General features: G+C 37.2%; 2 protein-coding genes across 6 annotated transcripts in view; one reads left to right on the forward strand and one right to left on the reverse strand.

Annotated features, from left to right (window-relative positions):
* The window catches only part of LOC144438584 (uncharacterized), a 20,409-nt gene extending 14,952 nt beyond the window's left edge, over nucleotides 1-5,457 (forward strand). Inside the window, exon 18 of the mRNA XM_078127668.1 lies at nucleotides 266-5,457. Coding sequence (XP_077983794.1) covers nucleotides 266-406 — 141 coding nt within the window. The 3' untranslated portion in view covers nucleotides 407-5,457. The remainder of the gene's footprint in view (nucleotides 1-265) is intronic.
* Nucleotides 5,458-7,783: 2,326 nt separating this feature from the next.
* Nucleotides 7,784-17,049, reverse strand: LOC144438722 (small ubiquitin-related modifier 3-like). 5 transcript variants are annotated; one of them, XM_078127868.1, is made up of 5 exons: nucleotides 16,608-17,049; nucleotides 14,243-14,296; nucleotides 13,697-13,774; nucleotides 12,812-12,883; nucleotides 7,784-11,638 (listed from the first exon to the last, which is right to left on the reverse strand). In XM_078127868.1, exons 1-5 carry the CDS (start codon nucleotides 16,947-16,949, stop codon nucleotides 11,573-11,575), a joined length of 612 nt encoding a protein of 203 aa, XP_077983994.1. In that variant the 5' UTR covers nucleotides 16,950-17,049; the 3' UTR covers nucleotides 7,784-11,572. The 5 variants fall into 5 exon arrangements, with proteins under 5 accessions (XP_077983994.1, XP_077983995.1, XP_077983997.1 ...); XM_078127869.1 differs by lacking the exon at nucleotides 12,812-12,883 and adding an exon at nucleotides 12,929-13,000; XM_078127871.1 differs by lacking the exon at nucleotides 16,608-17,049 and adding an exon at nucleotides 16,247-16,319.
* Nucleotides 17,050-17,915: the final 866 nt, after the last annotated feature.

The raw sequence follows: 17,915 nt of genomic DNA on the forward strand, positions 1-17,915 counted from the left end.
AGTTTGAGGAAACGGGTAACTAAGAGTTGACTTGTTCAAGAATCTGTAAATCTCCTGTCGGGTGTGTGAACTGAAAATCTTACAAAACAGGTGAGAAGTGGCTAGGTAGTTAAATCTCTTGTTACCTTGCGTGTATACATCATACAGTACATTGTCTTATATGAAAGTTTTAAAAATACAAATGTATCACTAACCAGCTTACCCGTCAGAGCAAGCATGTACTTTATCGTTACTTCATGTGACTCTGTTTCTATTACTTCCACAGCAAATTGATGGCAAGAAGTTACTTTCACTGACCAAGGAACAGATTTGTAATTTAACAGGAATGAAAGTTGGTCCCTCTCTCAAGATACATGAACATATTCAGCAGTTGAAGGCGAGGCTAGCACAGCAACCACAGCAATAGCAAACAGGCTATATCCAAGAATCTAATGGTGTTATGTGTATCAGTATTGTTACATGTGTTTTCCTGCCTGGCCTACATGTGCCAAAGTTAACCATATCAATAACACTTTGGGGTGGGAGGTGGGGTTTCGTTACTTGTACATTTGGATATTGCTGTAGTCAGTTACTATGTTGTAACATTGTTCTCATTACAATGTCAACAAATATGTGTACAAAGAGAAGAATTTGGATGCATGTGTCTTCACAAACTTGTACACAGACTAAGGCTCAATATGTTTGTTGCGAATTCGAATACAGAAAAGAAGTTTGCCTAGTGGAATCCTGTTTATCTGACAGTATTACTGTATATAACTTAAGAAATTGTTGGCAGGTAAGACAACCTTCTTAGTCTGTGTTTTAGTACACAGTAATCAACAGGTTTATTCAATCATTCTGTCACTTAGGACTTTAAACTTTATGTGGGTGAAATTTAATAGCAACTTGACATAATGAGGCTGACAACAATGAAATTGTTATGCTATATAAATATATCTATTTATCTCTTGCTTGAAACAAATTCGTTGTTTCTTGTTTATAGAAAGAAGAAAAAAGTGCTAGTATCTTGACTCAAACAAAATAACCATTCTACAATCTCAAAAGAAAGTTCAAAAGAGTGCCAACTTCTTGACAAAGCCAAAGCAGGGATGAAACCTCTAATTAGGTCAATTTATGTATATACAAATCTACCATCTCAAAACAAAGTGTATGTATATGAGCAAAATCAAGGTAAATTGAAGTCATGACCTATTGGCTCACTCTATATACCATTGTACAATCTCCAAACAAATTTGACACCAAGCTGTGTCCATTTACTCCCTATCAAAAACATGTCTTCAGTTATGTGATTGACAGTAGTACACATCGTCACAAACCACGGCCTGTTTTACGGCACTGTTCTTAACATGCCGTCCCACTTTATTTCAAAGTGTAGTGGAAGAAATAACAGCTCTGGTTTGCGAGAATGGCAGTACAATGTCTCTGTAATCAGACACTTGACAGCCGAATAACCTGTCTGACAATTGATTTGTACATTAAAACTGAATGTGAATTCACATTCTATAAATATTTCAAAGTGTTGTGGGTATTGATACATTTAAATTGAAAATATATTCCAAATGAGAAACTTGTCTCTGACGCCCACCCACTTGATTTCTTCCTCACTAATAAGTATACCTTGAAGTTACAGCTTGACACATAGCATGAGTCAGAGATATGATGTGATATCACATATAGATATGATATGGTATGATATATGACTTGACATGATGTAATTATGATTGATATGATATGATATATGATATGATTTGTGCAATACTTATCCTTATTTCCTTTATTATCAATTTACTACATGAAGACAGTCAGTACAATTAATCTTGTCTTACCCAAAATGATACATCTGTAAGATTTTTAGAAGTGCCAGCAGAATTTTTAGTTGAATAGTAATTACTTTTTAATGGTAAATACAGTATAAATTCATTTCTGTAATAATATGGGAAACACAACCATGTTAGCAGTATCTGTGATGTGTTGCCATGACAACACACCATAGATATCCATGACAATAGAATGTAAGTTTTATGCATTCTTTGCTGACAGAGTACATATCAGGACATCAGTTGTTATTTCTATTTTAAAAAGACAGTTGCCATAGTAACATGTGAATTTCAATTTCAAAAACAGTTGCCACAGCGCATGTGGGATTTCCTTTTAAAAACAGTTGCCATAGTGAATGTGGGATTTCTATTGAACAGTTGCTATTGTAGTGTATGTGGGATTTCTTTAAAACAATTGCCATAGTAGATTGGGGTTTTCTATAAACAAACTATCACTGTATGTGTGCAGTATATTAAACAGTGCTATAGTGGATTTGGAAGGTCTATAAATCAAATGTGAAACTTGCTTACATATGGAGGTTTCTATATTGGAGATGTCACTATGCATATGAGGTTTCTAGAAGACTATCACCATGGCAAATGTGGGATTTCGATAATACCAATTGTCACCATACATGTGGGGTTTCTATAACACCAAACACCATAGCAAATATGGGATTTCTATACCACAACTATCACTGCATGGGGTTTCTGTAGTACTAATTTGTCATATGTTGATTTCTGTGAAGAAAAACCCCAGTTATCATAATACAGTACATATGGGGTGGCGCCTGCTTCTAACTTCCATTAGCAGTAGAGAAATGTAACATTTGACACACATCAAACACTACTTTCTTAGCGGGCAGGCTGTGAAAACAAAGAGGTTTACCTTTTTGTTCCGAGTTCTTCTCACAAATAGAAAGCTAGTTATGTATTCTTCACAAACTGCTTGAATACCATAACACCACAAATATAATTGAGATCAACTCTACCGGTACTATTTGCCAAGCTAGATAGATACAATATGAAGAAGAAAAAAAAAGAAAGATAAAAATGCCTAAGAATGTCAATCTATATTGTCCTTTTTTTATATATGATCTAACAGATAAACCAGTATTGTGGCGATTTTTTTTCCAGATTCTCTAGTGTACATTGTAGATGAACTACTACTACTACTGACACACTCATTTAAGCTTGATATACTTATTTTAAAATTTACTACGATCTCAGTTTGATCAGAGAATTGAAAGAGATTTATCATGAAGTCAGTGGAGGAACTTGCCTTTTTTACAGTCAGGTAGCTGTCATTTCCATAATTGTGAACACAATGGTCTAGCCATTGCTTATTTTGAACTTTTTAAACTTATTTCACCATCTGAACTTTGAATGGTGGGGTTTTTGTCACGTTGAAAATTACAGAGTTTAGCCGTTCATAAAAATGAAACACAAAGAATTAGTACTTTTCAGTGTCAATCCAATGCTGCACTTTCATATCAAATGTTTTCAACAGAATCTGAAATCACCTATCACAGTGCTGCTTTGGTTAATGTTCATGCCCCTCCCCACCCCTCCAGCTGAAAAGTTGAAGTGTTTGTTTTTTACATTTGTATTTTTTCATGCTGTACCTTAAACTGCAATCATGAAATGTAATGACAGATTGGAAAGCAAAGGTGGTTGTCTGTACGCTCCGTTCTAAAGAGTGTCTAGCACCATATGTTGTTGTAATATTATGTGACTTTGGTCAAACCATTCTGTGTACATACACCCATACCTACCCGAGGACCATTTCTACTTGTTTGTTTGTATAGTGTATTGTCTTTGTCTTTTTTTGACTTTGGTACTTTGGAGAAGACAGAGTATTCTGTCCGTGTAAATATTTATGGTGTTCTTCTTAGATTGTAGTGAAGCATTTAAGTATAGAGTATTTTGAATTTATTTTGTGTACAGTTTTCACTTATTAAAAAGTAACATTGACACATCATCTTTCAACACAGTGTACATATAAAGGTTTTAACTCATTGAAATATCCCTGTAGAAGAATTCAAGTTTTTCCCCATTTGTTTTACATTTGTAACTTCACAGTTCATGGAACACGACAACACACAATATCCAACATATGGAGTATAAATTTTGACCATCAGAAAGTGGATATATGTAATTTATCTGCCTATAACCACTGTGTATGTATATAGATCAAATAACCCTTCTGATAACAATCACACCATTGGATGTACAGTACAACTCAAGAATCCCTTTCAAATTTGCTAACTCTGTCAGCCTGAGCTAACATTTTGCTTGTGCAGGCATTAATCTTCCAGTTCCTAATGCATGCTGGTGAGGTATTAGTGCTAACTCTGTGTCCACCTGAGCTAACATTTTGCTTGTACAGACATTAATCTTCCAGCTTCTAATGCATGCTAACTCTGGGTCAGCTTGAGCTAGCCTTGTGTTAGCATTTGGCTTGCGCAGGCATTAATCTTCCAGTTGCCAACACATACTGGTGAGGTATTAGTGCTAACTCTATGTCAGCCCTCAGACCACTATATTCTCTATAGTGGTCTGAGGCCAGTCAGAGCTAGCCTTGTGTTAACATTTGGCTTGTGCAGACATTAATCTTCCAGTTGCTAACACATGGGCACTAACTCTGCATCAGCCTGCGCTAGCCGTATGGCTGGTACAGATATTTATCTTCCAGTTGCTAACAAATACTAGTTAGATCAGCTTGTTAGCACCATCCTGACCCTATGTTAGCATGGAGCTACTACAGTGCTAGCCCAGTTAGAAACCATTTCTTGAGCTGTACTTTATGTACATTATCAGTCGGATCTCTGTGGTTATAATATCAGTCAATATTAATATTTCACATACTGTTAAATAGTAATAAACATCTTGATTACTTGGTTTTCAATGAAGACAGTGATGTGTACATTGTACATTTCACCAGGGAAGCAATAAATTGATATCTAGAAATTGAAGAGAGTGGTCACCATGTGATCAGCTATACATACATTGGACCCACTTGATATACACAAATGATGTATATTTATAGTTGTAACATTGAGGATAATTCTGATTGTAGTAATGAATGTCTAGTAAAATAGATGTCTCAATGACAACCCCTGATGAAATGTACACACTGCAGTATTCAAAGAACCTCTGTAATCAAAGTGCGCAATACCATGAAATAGGATGCCTTGCCTGAAATGTAGTTAATATCAGTTGATATACTTGTTATCAGTATAATAAAACACTGTGTCTGTAGATAAAATTAGTTTATCATGAATATACAGTGCTTATAAATTTGATTATAGCATACATTGTGGACACATGACAGTTATCAAAATTATATTTGTGTTGTCAGACTTTTCATAGTTCAACAGGGAACAACTTGAATTCTGTGCAGTGGTTGCAATATTGAAGGAAATCATGTGTTTCAGTGTGTGTCAGTATATAAGTTATGCAAAGGATATAGTCAGATATCTTTAGACATAACACCACTTTCAGAAACACTTGTACAGCATTTATTAATATAGAAAATCATTGACTTTAAACTCCTGTATCGTTATCAAATAATTTCTTTACAAAGGTCATGATGTTTTTTTTGTTGTCCAAAGTAGTACTGGACTGAAATACTCAATAAAATGGTACATTTGAATATACAAGGCGTTTCTCTGGTAATTTTATTAAAGTCTCTGACTCGAGTCACTCACAATGCGACATTCTATAGCCATATCATACATTACGCATGAGCTACATACAGGCTGTCGTACTGTATCACATACGAGCTACGTACAGGCTGTCATACTGTATCACATATGGGCTACATACAGGCTGTCGTACTGTATCACATACGAGCTACGTACAGGCTGTCGTACTGTATTACATATGAGCTACGTACAGGCTGTCGTACTGTATCACATACGAGCTACATACAGGCTGTCGTACTGCATCACATATGGGCTACATACAGGCTGTCGTACTGTATTACATATGGGCTACATACAGGCTGTCGTACTGTATTACATATGAGCTACATACAGGCTGTCGTACTGTATCACATATGGGCTACATACAGGCTGTTGTACTGTATTACATATGAGCTACGTACAGGCTGTCGTACTGTATCACATATGAGCTAATACAGACTGTCATACTGTATCACATACGAGCTACATACAGGCTGTCGTACTGTATCACATATGGGCTATATACAGGCTGTCGTACTGTATCACATATGGGCTACATACAGGCTGTTGTACTGTATTACATATGAGCTACGTACAGGCTGTCGTACTGTATCACATATGAGCTAATACAGACTCATACTGTATCACATATGGGCTACATACAGGCTGTCGTACTGTATCACATATGGGCTAAATACAGGCTGTCGTACTGTATTACATATGGGCTACGTGCATGTTGTCATACTGTATCACATATGGGCTACGTACAGGCTGTCGTACTGTATCACATATGGGCTACGTACAGGCTGTCGTACTGTATTACATATGGGCTACATGCATGTTGTCATACTGTATCACATATGGGCTACATACAGGCTGTCGTACTGTATTACATATGAGCTACATACAGGCTGTCGTACTGTATCACATATGGGCTACATACAGGCTGTCGTACTGTATTACATATGAGCTACGTACAGGCTGTCGTCCTGTATCACATATGAGCTACGTACAGGCTGTCGTACTGTATCACATATGAGCTACATACAGGCTGTCGTACTGTATCACATATGAGCTACATACAGGCTGTCGTACTGTATCACATATGGGCTACATACAGACTGTCGTACTGTATCACATATGAGCTACATACAGGCTGTCGTACTGTATCACATATGAGCTACATACAGGCTGTCGTACTGTATCACATATGAGCTACGTACAGGCTGTCGTACTGTATCACATATGAGCTACATACAGGCTGTCGTACTGTATCACATATGGGCTACATACAGACTGTCGTACTGTATCACATATGAGCTACATACAGGCTGTCGTACTGTATCACATATGGGCTACGTACAGGCTGTCGTACTGTATCACATATGGGCTATGTGCATGTTGTCATACTGTATCACATGAGCTACATACAGGCTGTCGTACTGTATCACATATGGGCTACGTACAGACTGTCGTACTGTATCACATATGGGCTACGTGCATGTTGTCATACCACCTCACATCACATACTATCTACATGTTATCATACAACCTCACATATGGGCTACCTACATGTTGTCATACCATACATAACATGTGGGTTACCTACAAGTCATACCACCTCACATATGGGCTATCTACATGCATGCTGTCATACTGCCTCCCATGGGCTACCTACACATACCACCACATATGGGCTATCTACATGTCACACCACCTCACTTATGGGCTATCTACACAGCCTAGAATCTAAGTGTGTCAACTTCAATACTTTCCACACAGCCTAGAATCTAAGCGTGTCAACTTCAATACTTTCCACACAGCCTAGAATCTAAGCGTGTCAACTTCAACCTTTTCCACACAGCCTAGAATCTAAGTGTCAACTTCAATACTTTCCACACAGCCTAGAATCTAAGCGTGTCAACTTCAATACTTTCCACACAGCCTAGAATCTAAGCATGTCAACTTCAACCCTTTCCACACAGCCTAGAATCTAAGGGTGTCAACTTCAACCCTTTCCACACAGCCTAGAATCTAAGCATGTCAACTTCAACCCTTTCCACACAGCCTAGAATCTAAGTGTGTCAACTTCAACCCTTTCCTGTTACTGGCTTTCCACCCCAGCCTCGAATCTAAGCATGTCGTCTTCAATACTTTCCCTCTTCAACATCGAAGTCAAAACATTTAGATTCTAGGTTAAACACCTCAACAAACACACTGAATGGGCTACCATCATACAGACTGAACAAACACCCACCAATCGTTGTCCTTTTAAGTAGAACAATTTATTACAAATACAATACACATAAACTGAAGATTACAAGTAAAACTAGTTGTACCTAGGATTGAAATCACAAAAATCATGATATTTTGCTGTTGTATGCTTTTAACAGAATAACTATCAAAATAATTAACAAATCAAAAGAAATAACTACGGACAATTCAACACAAATGTCATGTTTAGTTGATACTTCAAATACCTTCCCATCATCCTGACTGACCATATACAATGATAGGGTATCATTTCTACATCTAACCACACTTGAAACACAGCGGATACAAGGGGACATTGTGTAGGTCTATAACATCATCAACGACATTGACAATAACTCTCTTTCACTGGAGAAATGTGTTATATTTCGGTCAGTGAAAGCATATCAGATACTGGGATGATATGGTGCCAGATTGGACACTAGGAAGAACTATTTTCCTGTTTGAGTAGTTAAGAATGGAACTCTTTACAGGACTATGTTGTATTATCCAAGAACATAAATGACTTTAAAAATAACATTGATCGGCACTTCTGTACCAGACTCTGATGTGATGTTCTTAATTTTAAAATACACAATCCCTAACTGAACTGAACTGAACTAAACTAAACTAAACTACACATAACATAGAGTAGAACTAGATAAATGTTGACTTTTCACATACATTATTAGTACTCCTAAAATCAAATCTGAATGAGGTAAGATAGATGAACCATACAAACACAGAATAATACTTTCAATAACAATACTGATCTAATGAAAGTACAGTATTATTTGTAAAAATGTTGGTATCACCAGACATAGATAAATATTTACCATTTCAGAATTACAATTTTTTGTGGTCAAGATATTCATGAAGTATTTACCAATCACTGTAAATAAAATGTACTATTTTGAAACAATTAACATAGATAAATACTAATAAATTGGTAAACTTTCCACCATGCAAGACTCATTATTCCATGCTTCAAACTGTTGCGTAATATAAATGATTTCTTCAATATACATGTTTGTGCATGATGATAGCATTTGCATTTTATCATATGGTAATTTGTGCAACATAAGGAAGGCAGACTTCCCACATTAAGTCAGTAGATGTGCACATGTAATAGCAGAACAGAAATATTCATTACCGGGGTACTCCTATTACAGTGACTTATGGGTAATCACAGTCCCTCTATCACACAGAGGAACTGTGGAGTAATGAATGTTTATGTTCCATCGCATATGCATATCTGCTAATTCCCATGAAACAATGCTTATCCATGGTATGGCAAGGACCTCCATTGAATTATGAATGAGGAACAAGTTTCAATTCTGACAGTATTTCTTAACAGTTGGGTGTAATGTAATGTACCTGATGTAAAATCATGAAATGACTCTCCAGAACCCTCTGTTTAAAAAATGCATATATTCCTGCAGTGGTGTTCTCCTTCAAAAGCATTTCAATCAAGTAGACAGGTGTGGAGGACAACCTATGTATGGATGTGGCTAACTGTTGTAGCATGTGGAAGAGCTCAAAAAGAAGGTGGGAATATACTGTACAAATCATTCAAGAATTACACAAATTTTGCCTATAAAATGGTACAACGTGGAGATGGTACGTGGTTGTTTCTGGCAACTATTGACTCCTACTCCATCAGCTGCAAACTTTACTTGACCTCAAACTTTGACACTACAGTAAGTGTTAGACTGTAAGAAACAGAAACTTGACAATGTCAGTTACACTGCAATGTTGCTTATAAGGAATTTAATGTACACTACATTTGATAATTAAGTCTACTCCAAGATGTGTCAGTTTCACAACATAAGATCACAAGACACTGCAATCAAAACATGAATGTATATGTATAGTTTGTCACTGTGTTTATACTATATCGATACAGACTACATTTTACCTCAACCAACTATACATAACTCGTGCTGACTATACACTTGTGTTAATTAAAGTTCTTTTCAAATGTTTGCAATACAAATAACCCATGGGTCTTACCTACATGTAGACAAAAGGCATGTGATTTTCATGGTAATGACAATGTCGGGTCATCCCTACCATAACTGTAAGTGATGGCACAGTCCTGTAAATTTATATTTAACAATACAATAATCTTGGATATAGTCCTGTAAAACTGTATTTCACACTCAAATTTAAGTATGATTTAGTTTAATTACTTTACAATCACATGTCTTGACAGACAATCTTTCTACCCTACTTTGTATCTGATATCAAGTCTATCGAGAAGAAGAAAATGATATTATCTCTTGAGTTAAATACAACTATCCTTTTAAAACTATAACTTTTGTATAGATTTGCTGAGCAGTAAGTAGTAGTAACCTTGGCCCATTTTGCTGAATGTGTACACTGGTCAGTGACTGTACACAGTTGTTAGAGACTGTACACACTGATCAGTGACTATGCAGTTGTTAGTGACTGTACATACTGATCAGTGACTGTACATACTGATCAGTGACTGTGCACACTGGTCAGTGACTGTACATACTGGTCAGTGACTGTACATACTGATCAGTGACTGTACACACTGGTCAGTGACTGTACATACTGGTCAGTGACTGTACATACTGATCAGTGACTGTACATACTGGTCAGTGACTGTACACACTGGTCAGTGACTGTACATACTGGTCAGTGACTGTACACACTGGTCAGTGACTGTACATACTGGTCAGTGACTGTACACACTGATCAGTGACTGTACATACTGGTCAGTGACTGTACACACTGGTCAGTGACTGTACATACTGGTCAGTGACTGTACACACTGGTTAGTGACTGTACATACTGGTCAGTGACTGTACATACTGATCAGTGACTGTGCACACTGGTCAGTGACTGTACACACTGGTCAGTGACTGTACACACTGTTTAGTGACTGTACACACTGTTTAGTGACTGTACATACTGGTCAGTGACTGTACATACTGGTCAGTGACTGTACATACTGATCAGTGACTGTACATACTGGTCAGTGACTGTACACACTGGTCAGTGACTGTACACACTGGTCAGTGACTGTACACACTGGTCAGTGACTGTACATACCGTTTAGTGACTGTACACACTGGTCAGTGACTGTACACACTGGTCAGTGACTGTACACACTGTTTAGTGACTGTACATACTGATCAGTGACTGTACATACTGGTCAGTGACTGTACATACTGGTCAGTGACTGTACATACTGATCAGTGACTGTGCACACTGGTCAGTGACTGTGCACACTGGTCAGTGACTGTACACACTGGTCAGTGACTGTGCACACTGATCAGTGACTGTACACACTGGTCAGTGACTGTACACACTGGTCAGTGACTGTGCACACTGGTCAGTGACAGTATACACATTGCTCTGTGACTGCACACTGATAAGGGACTGTGAACATCAATTTCTAATTGAAATTTTAGATCCAGCTATTTACTAGCAGGTACAAATATTCTGTGATATGAACTAAGAAAAATGATACCTTCTGATATAAATGCAATAACATAACATGAATAATTACAACACTGTAAACTGTACTTGTGCTGAACGACGTATGTACTTGTATCGAGTCATCTTTCAATCAGTGAACGTGAAACTGCATGACGCAATTTTGTCCCTCTGTCAACTCTATAATTTCACTGCATACAGCAAAAAACCATAACATAATTCAGCACAGCTTTGGCATCCTCATTTTGTGATGGTAGCATTGATACACAATTGGCACTCAATCCATTCATCTGTTTCAACACACAGCAGTCAATATAATTGTTTGTAAGACTGCTGGTGAATCCTAGTATATTACGACAAATATCCACCTATCTGCTGTTGGAACACATCAATTACATCTTCATTTTCCATGTCAAGCTGTGAAAAGATTCAAAATGCATTTTTTAGATAACATGTTGACACCTTACAATTTTACATCCAAAATCTACATGCCGGATAGTCTGGATGCCAATGTGGTTTCTAACTAAGCCACTTCTGGTCAAAGTCCCTCAATCAGCACAAAAAAGTTGTTCATCCAATCAGTGAACCCCAACTGTTAAAGTGACATAAACAGTGTACAAGTAGCATCCTGAGCTGACAAATATACCATATTTGGACATTACATAACAGCCCCAATAAACACTAACTTTATGAGGGATCATGTTATTGGTTAGAATTTGTGATTAACAAAAACATGATGACTGTGTGGGTGGCTGTGGATGAATTTTAAATTGCATCTCATGACTTCTAGAGTAACAACAGTGGAGGTGTAAATGGTAACGACTCTATATAGGAACTAGACTACATGACTGACATTAAGATACCAAGCTCTGAGAAGTCATGAATATTTATATTCTGCAATTGCATAAGCATTTCTACTGACTCACATGAGACAATTGATTTCCATGTCAAGGTCCTACCAATACAGTTAATACATGAACAAAAAGATTTATCTTGGTGTTTCTCAGCAATCGTGTTTAATGTATGTAAAATCATGAAATGACACTAGAAACCATCAGTTTATGGAAATTCCTTTATTTTCTGTAGTGGCAGTCCCTGTTATCCACACCTTCAGATACAAGCTTTAAACTTAATCCACACATAATGATACAAGCTTAAAGTGCAATGGTCATGTGCTATGCATATGTTTAGGGTGCATACAAACAAGAATTTGATACTAAAGTTTCATGATCTTTTCAAGCACCACATACGTGTAATCCCATGGTATCGGAATATCTTGGTTTGATCTGTTCTCTTGTACCAATTTGTTTCTCTTTCTCTCCTTAGTTGCTCAGTAAAGCTGTAGTGAAATGCAGCGGTCGTCCAATTCACTTATGCATGTCAGTAACAAAGCATATATGCAACAGACGGGAAGATGTGTAATGCAAACCACTGCACTTTAATTATAAATGATGTCATAATGATACAACCTTAAATCCACAGCTAATGATACAAGTTTGATCCATATCTAATGATACAACCGAGTGACTTCTAGCTGATGAGGCAATATATACTGTATGGTACATGTATAATTATGTTATGACTTCTCACCTTTTGAGGAGTATCATCTTCACTTATGGGATTACCATCAAACCTAAACCTTAAAGCTTCAACTTTTAAGCCCTGAAAATGAATGATAATTATATACTGGTAGACAGCAAATCTCACCTGTGAGGGCGTCTCTTCTTCACTAATACGATTGCCATCAAAGGTAAATCTAATTGCATTCTGCTGAAGACCCTATACATGAAGCATGCAGGAAAAAAAACACATTACAACATTGACAAAGCATGCTGAACTTGATGCAAGCAAAAAAGAACATTTTACAACACGCAACATGCCCGCACATGAAGCAAGCAAAAAAGAACACATTATAGCATGGTATGGTAGAGCACTGAATTGAATTACAGTTTAACAGAGCTACACATCACTTTACACTACTACTGGCAAGCAACACAACACATTACAAAGCCACATCCCCAAACAGCATTATATAACAATGCCATAACATGACACGATACGACACGACACAACACAGCACAGCACGAGTACAACACAGCACAACACAACACAACAGCAGAGCAGAGCAGAGCACAACACAACACAGCACAGCACAACAGAGCAGAGCAGAGCACAACACAACACAGCACAGCACAGCACAGCACAGCACAACACAACACATGACAAGGACTGGTTGCAAAATACTGTAAGGATAAAATGCTGCTAATTTCTGGATTAGTTGAAAGATCATAAAAAATCATGAATTGAGAAATATTTAATACACTCATATGGAAACACTGTATAGGGTCTAAACTGTGGAATTACTATACATCATTTTGTCTATACACATCAATAACAATAACCAACAACATACATGTACTGTCTATTTTATAGGACCACAATCATAGAACACTGAAATAAAGGTATGTGACCTACCTGTCTTACACAATAGGCATTCATAAGTTTCTTGAGAGGTGTATGCCTTTTGATTTTAAACTGTACAACTGTTCCATCCTAGCATAAATCAAATACATGCAATTCAATATTTAACGATAAAGAGAATGACCATACAGTACTTATTTCAAAATTTGTTTATTCATGATTACAACAAAATACTACTTTTACTTTGGAATTATTTTCATTATCTTTTAAAGATTTTTTCACTAAAATAAAATAAATCTGAAATACTTTTTATCTATACTATTTTTACCATGCATACCTTCATAAATAATTGAATTTTCAGATTGGTCAAACTGTAACAGCACAGCCAGCAGACTGTGATAGTCCACCACAATATTGGTAGAATTCAGTGTCAACCTTGCCTGGCACAACATCAATTTCAAGATGCTCATTTATAATGAGGTTGTCACCAAACTATGCCCAGCCATGTGTAAACATAGCCCATTGAAATAAGTTGAGCCTCAAGCTGTGCTGGGGTTTCCACAAACAACTGTACATGCATTGTCTAGTTTCGTGACTCACCTGTCCTGACACTTTCAAATTTATATGATCATTGCCTCCTTCAGGTTTCACCTCCTATGAAACAAAATACATATCTTTTGAATTAGACGTCTGCAGGGAGGGGGCGAGTGGAAAGGTGTCTGTTGAAACTTGCATATCCATTTCAATACCTATACTGCAATACCATAAGTTGCTGAGGAATAACAGTAAGGGTAATAATAATATACATTAAAGGTCAAAATTTCAGATTCGTTCAGCTTCTACTAAATTCAATACTTTAGTGCATGTGAACTCTTTCCATGCAGAGACCCGTAAGTATTCACTTACGAAAATCACAATTTTTTCTAAAACATGCATGTCCTTAGCATTCTTTCACATGGGCTGGGGAGGGGGTACTTCCTTTTCAGTGAGTCCCACTGAACGTAATGACCCAACTCTAACATTATACCAAATCAATTCATTGATAATTACCCCTGTAAGGCAATGTATTTTTGAGGGATAACTGTATACCCCTGAATATTAAGGGGTAAACCAATTTAAAAAAATATATATATGCTTTAAATACATACGTACGTACATACGTACATACATACATACATACATACATACATACATACATACATACATACATACATACATACCTACATACATACCTACATACATACATACATACGTACGTACGTACGTACGTACATACGTACTACCTACATACATACATACATACATACATACCTACATACATACCTACCTACCTACCTACCTACGTACGTACGTACCTACATACATACATACATACACACACACACACCTACCTACCTACCTACGTACGTACCTACATACATACATACATACCTACCTACCTACCTACCTACCTACATCATACATACATACATACATACATACATACATACATACATACATACATACATACGTACGTACGTACGTACGTACATACGTACCTACATACATACATACATACATACATACATACCTACCTACCTACCTACGTACGTACGTACCTACATACATACATACATACATACACACACACACACACCTACCTACCTACCTACCTACGTACCTACCTACATACATACATACCTACCTACCTACCTACATCATACATACATACATACATACATACATACATACATACATACATACATACATACATACATACATACATACATACATACATACATACATACATACATACATACATACATACATACATACATACATACATACATACATACATACATACATACATACATACATACATACATACATACATACATACATACATACATACATACATAAAAAACAAAACTTATATTTTTGAAATTGAATTTCCTTACAACAGGAGACATACATGATGGATGTAGCTCATTTCAAAAGAGAGAGGTTAGAATGAATGCAGCTCATTCCAAAAGTAGCTAGGAAAGTAGGCAGTAAAAGTTGAATAGAACTTTTAGAACAAGTTTGAGTTAGCCAAGTGTGAGTGGGTACGGGAGGGGGTTTCCCGCCTTGGAGATTTTTGAAATTCAGGGACTAAAAGAATACTTTCTTGTGCTATTTTAACATGTCGAGGTACATTCATAATAGCATTTTTCGAAAATCCAACAGCCACCCCCACCCCCGCCCAGAAATCAAATGGTTTAACCAGTCTTAAAACGTCAATTTTTTAATGCGTTGTTGGTTGTACCGGTTGTCGGTCGACATGTCACATGGATAAATATATACCTTCACACATTTATATTGTGTACATGTGACGGTCCATACATTTGGGCCACAATTTAGAATTTATTTTAACACACTTTTCCTTTCCATGACGAGATGAGATGACAAAAGACTACAGCATGATGGCTCTCGTGAATATGGCGGTAAAAACAAAGTCACATTGTTGACGTCGGAATCTTAGCGTGGCGAGAGTATCTTAAAATAGGGGCATGTGTGGCAAACTGTTTTACTTTTTTAGATTATTACTACACCGAGTACAAAAATATCCCTACTGATACGACTCACCTTCTTATCTTCCGACATTTTGGTAAATTTTAAAGACAAAATACTCTAGGATGGCGCTCTCTGTACGTGCAGTTTCCGGATTTGCTGTTAATTGTAACACGCTTTGTGATTGGTCAGATTTGCGAAGCCTAGATCTTAAGGACGATAATTACCCAACCGTCTTTGCGATATCCCGTTCGGATACCGGATATGTATATATATAGTATTTTTTAGCCTATCGTTGGATCTGTGACTCCACTGCGCTGGCAATGAAGTACGGAGCGCCGGGAGTGATTTATACCATACACAGTGGAGGGTCTCCCCTCCACTGTATATGATTAGACTTTGCATTGAAAGTAATAAAGAGTGAGATCAATCTTACCACAGTGTCCAGTTGTAGCCATGTGAACCTTTCAGTTTGCTGCAGTCTTTTGGTAAGTGTAAGTGTTGGTATAGCACCCTCCTTCAATAACTTTCGTTTCTGGGGACAGTTCAGGAGTTCGTTTCTCAAATCTCGTTGGAAACAATCAGGTTCAAAATGATCTTCACAGACCACTTTGTTCTTACTGAATTTAAAATTGGAGACAGAACATTCTACGCCAATATTACAAAGCCATTGCTTTGCCAAATCATTGTGTTTTGCCGCATCCGGAATCTTGAAAAAACTTTTTCCAGGCACTCTGCCAATTTTGTTAGAACATCCAATAGCTTGACAAACAGCCATGCTGCTTGAGTGAAACACTGACAGGTCTCTAGAGAGTCGACAACGCTAGTTTGAGATTTGGATCTGATAGTATTCAGCATCATAGTGTATATTAAACGTAACTTCCTTCAGGGGAAGTTGCGCATAGGTCCGTACGTCACTTCCGCCTAAGGACTGACTGATGAGTTAGAGTGAATGAAACATTTCTATAATTATGTTGTTTGACATCCGGACGTGTTTTATTAACATAACGTAAATTCATACTAGTATGTTATCATTTCCCATTAATTGATATTTGTGGTGCTGACAGTGATAGGCTATTTTCTCTGATGTAAATGTTGAGAGAGAGAGAGAGAGAGAGAGAGAGAGAGAGAGAGAGAGAGAGAGAGAGAGAGAGAGAGAGACAGAGGGAGAGACAGAGACAGAGACAGAGACAGAGACAGAGAGACAGACAAAGAGAGAGAGACACACACACATACATACACATTCTCATAACCGTTATCCACCTCGTTATTAAAATAATGCCGCTAATCTATTTAAGAACCGCAAGAAATTTTGCAAATATACTGTGTAAAATACGCACTGCTCCTAAGGTATAATTCGGTTCGGATAGAGAATAAGGTAAACACAAACACATTCTGGTGGCAGCCATCTCCCTCATAATTCAAAATAGGTTTAAGAATTTAATTATTTAAGACATTTGCAAATGTAACCACTCTTCGGGTTAAAATCCTGCACAAAATATTCCGTGCCCCTTCCCTTCAGACCGTCAACATCTTCAAGGCCCCCCACACCCCTCTCCACACCCTCATTTTTTGTGTGTCCTCACATTTTCTCATCAGGCTCCCCCCTGACGTAAATTCTGCTCGTTCCCTAACGAGGAGCTCTTGACAGTATATTATAATGTCAGGGCAAATGGTCATGCAGCACTGTGTGTGTAAATCATAGAAATGATCATCGGTCGCCAGATGGCGCTATTTCGGTATC

The sequence above is a fragment of the Glandiceps talaboti genome, chromosome 8 (genome assembly GCF_964340395.1).
Source record: "Glandiceps talaboti chromosome 8, keGlaTala1.1, whole genome shotgun sequence".
Taxonomy (NCBI): domain Eukaryota; kingdom Metazoa; phylum Hemichordata; class Enteropneusta; family Spengelidae; genus Glandiceps; species Glandiceps talaboti.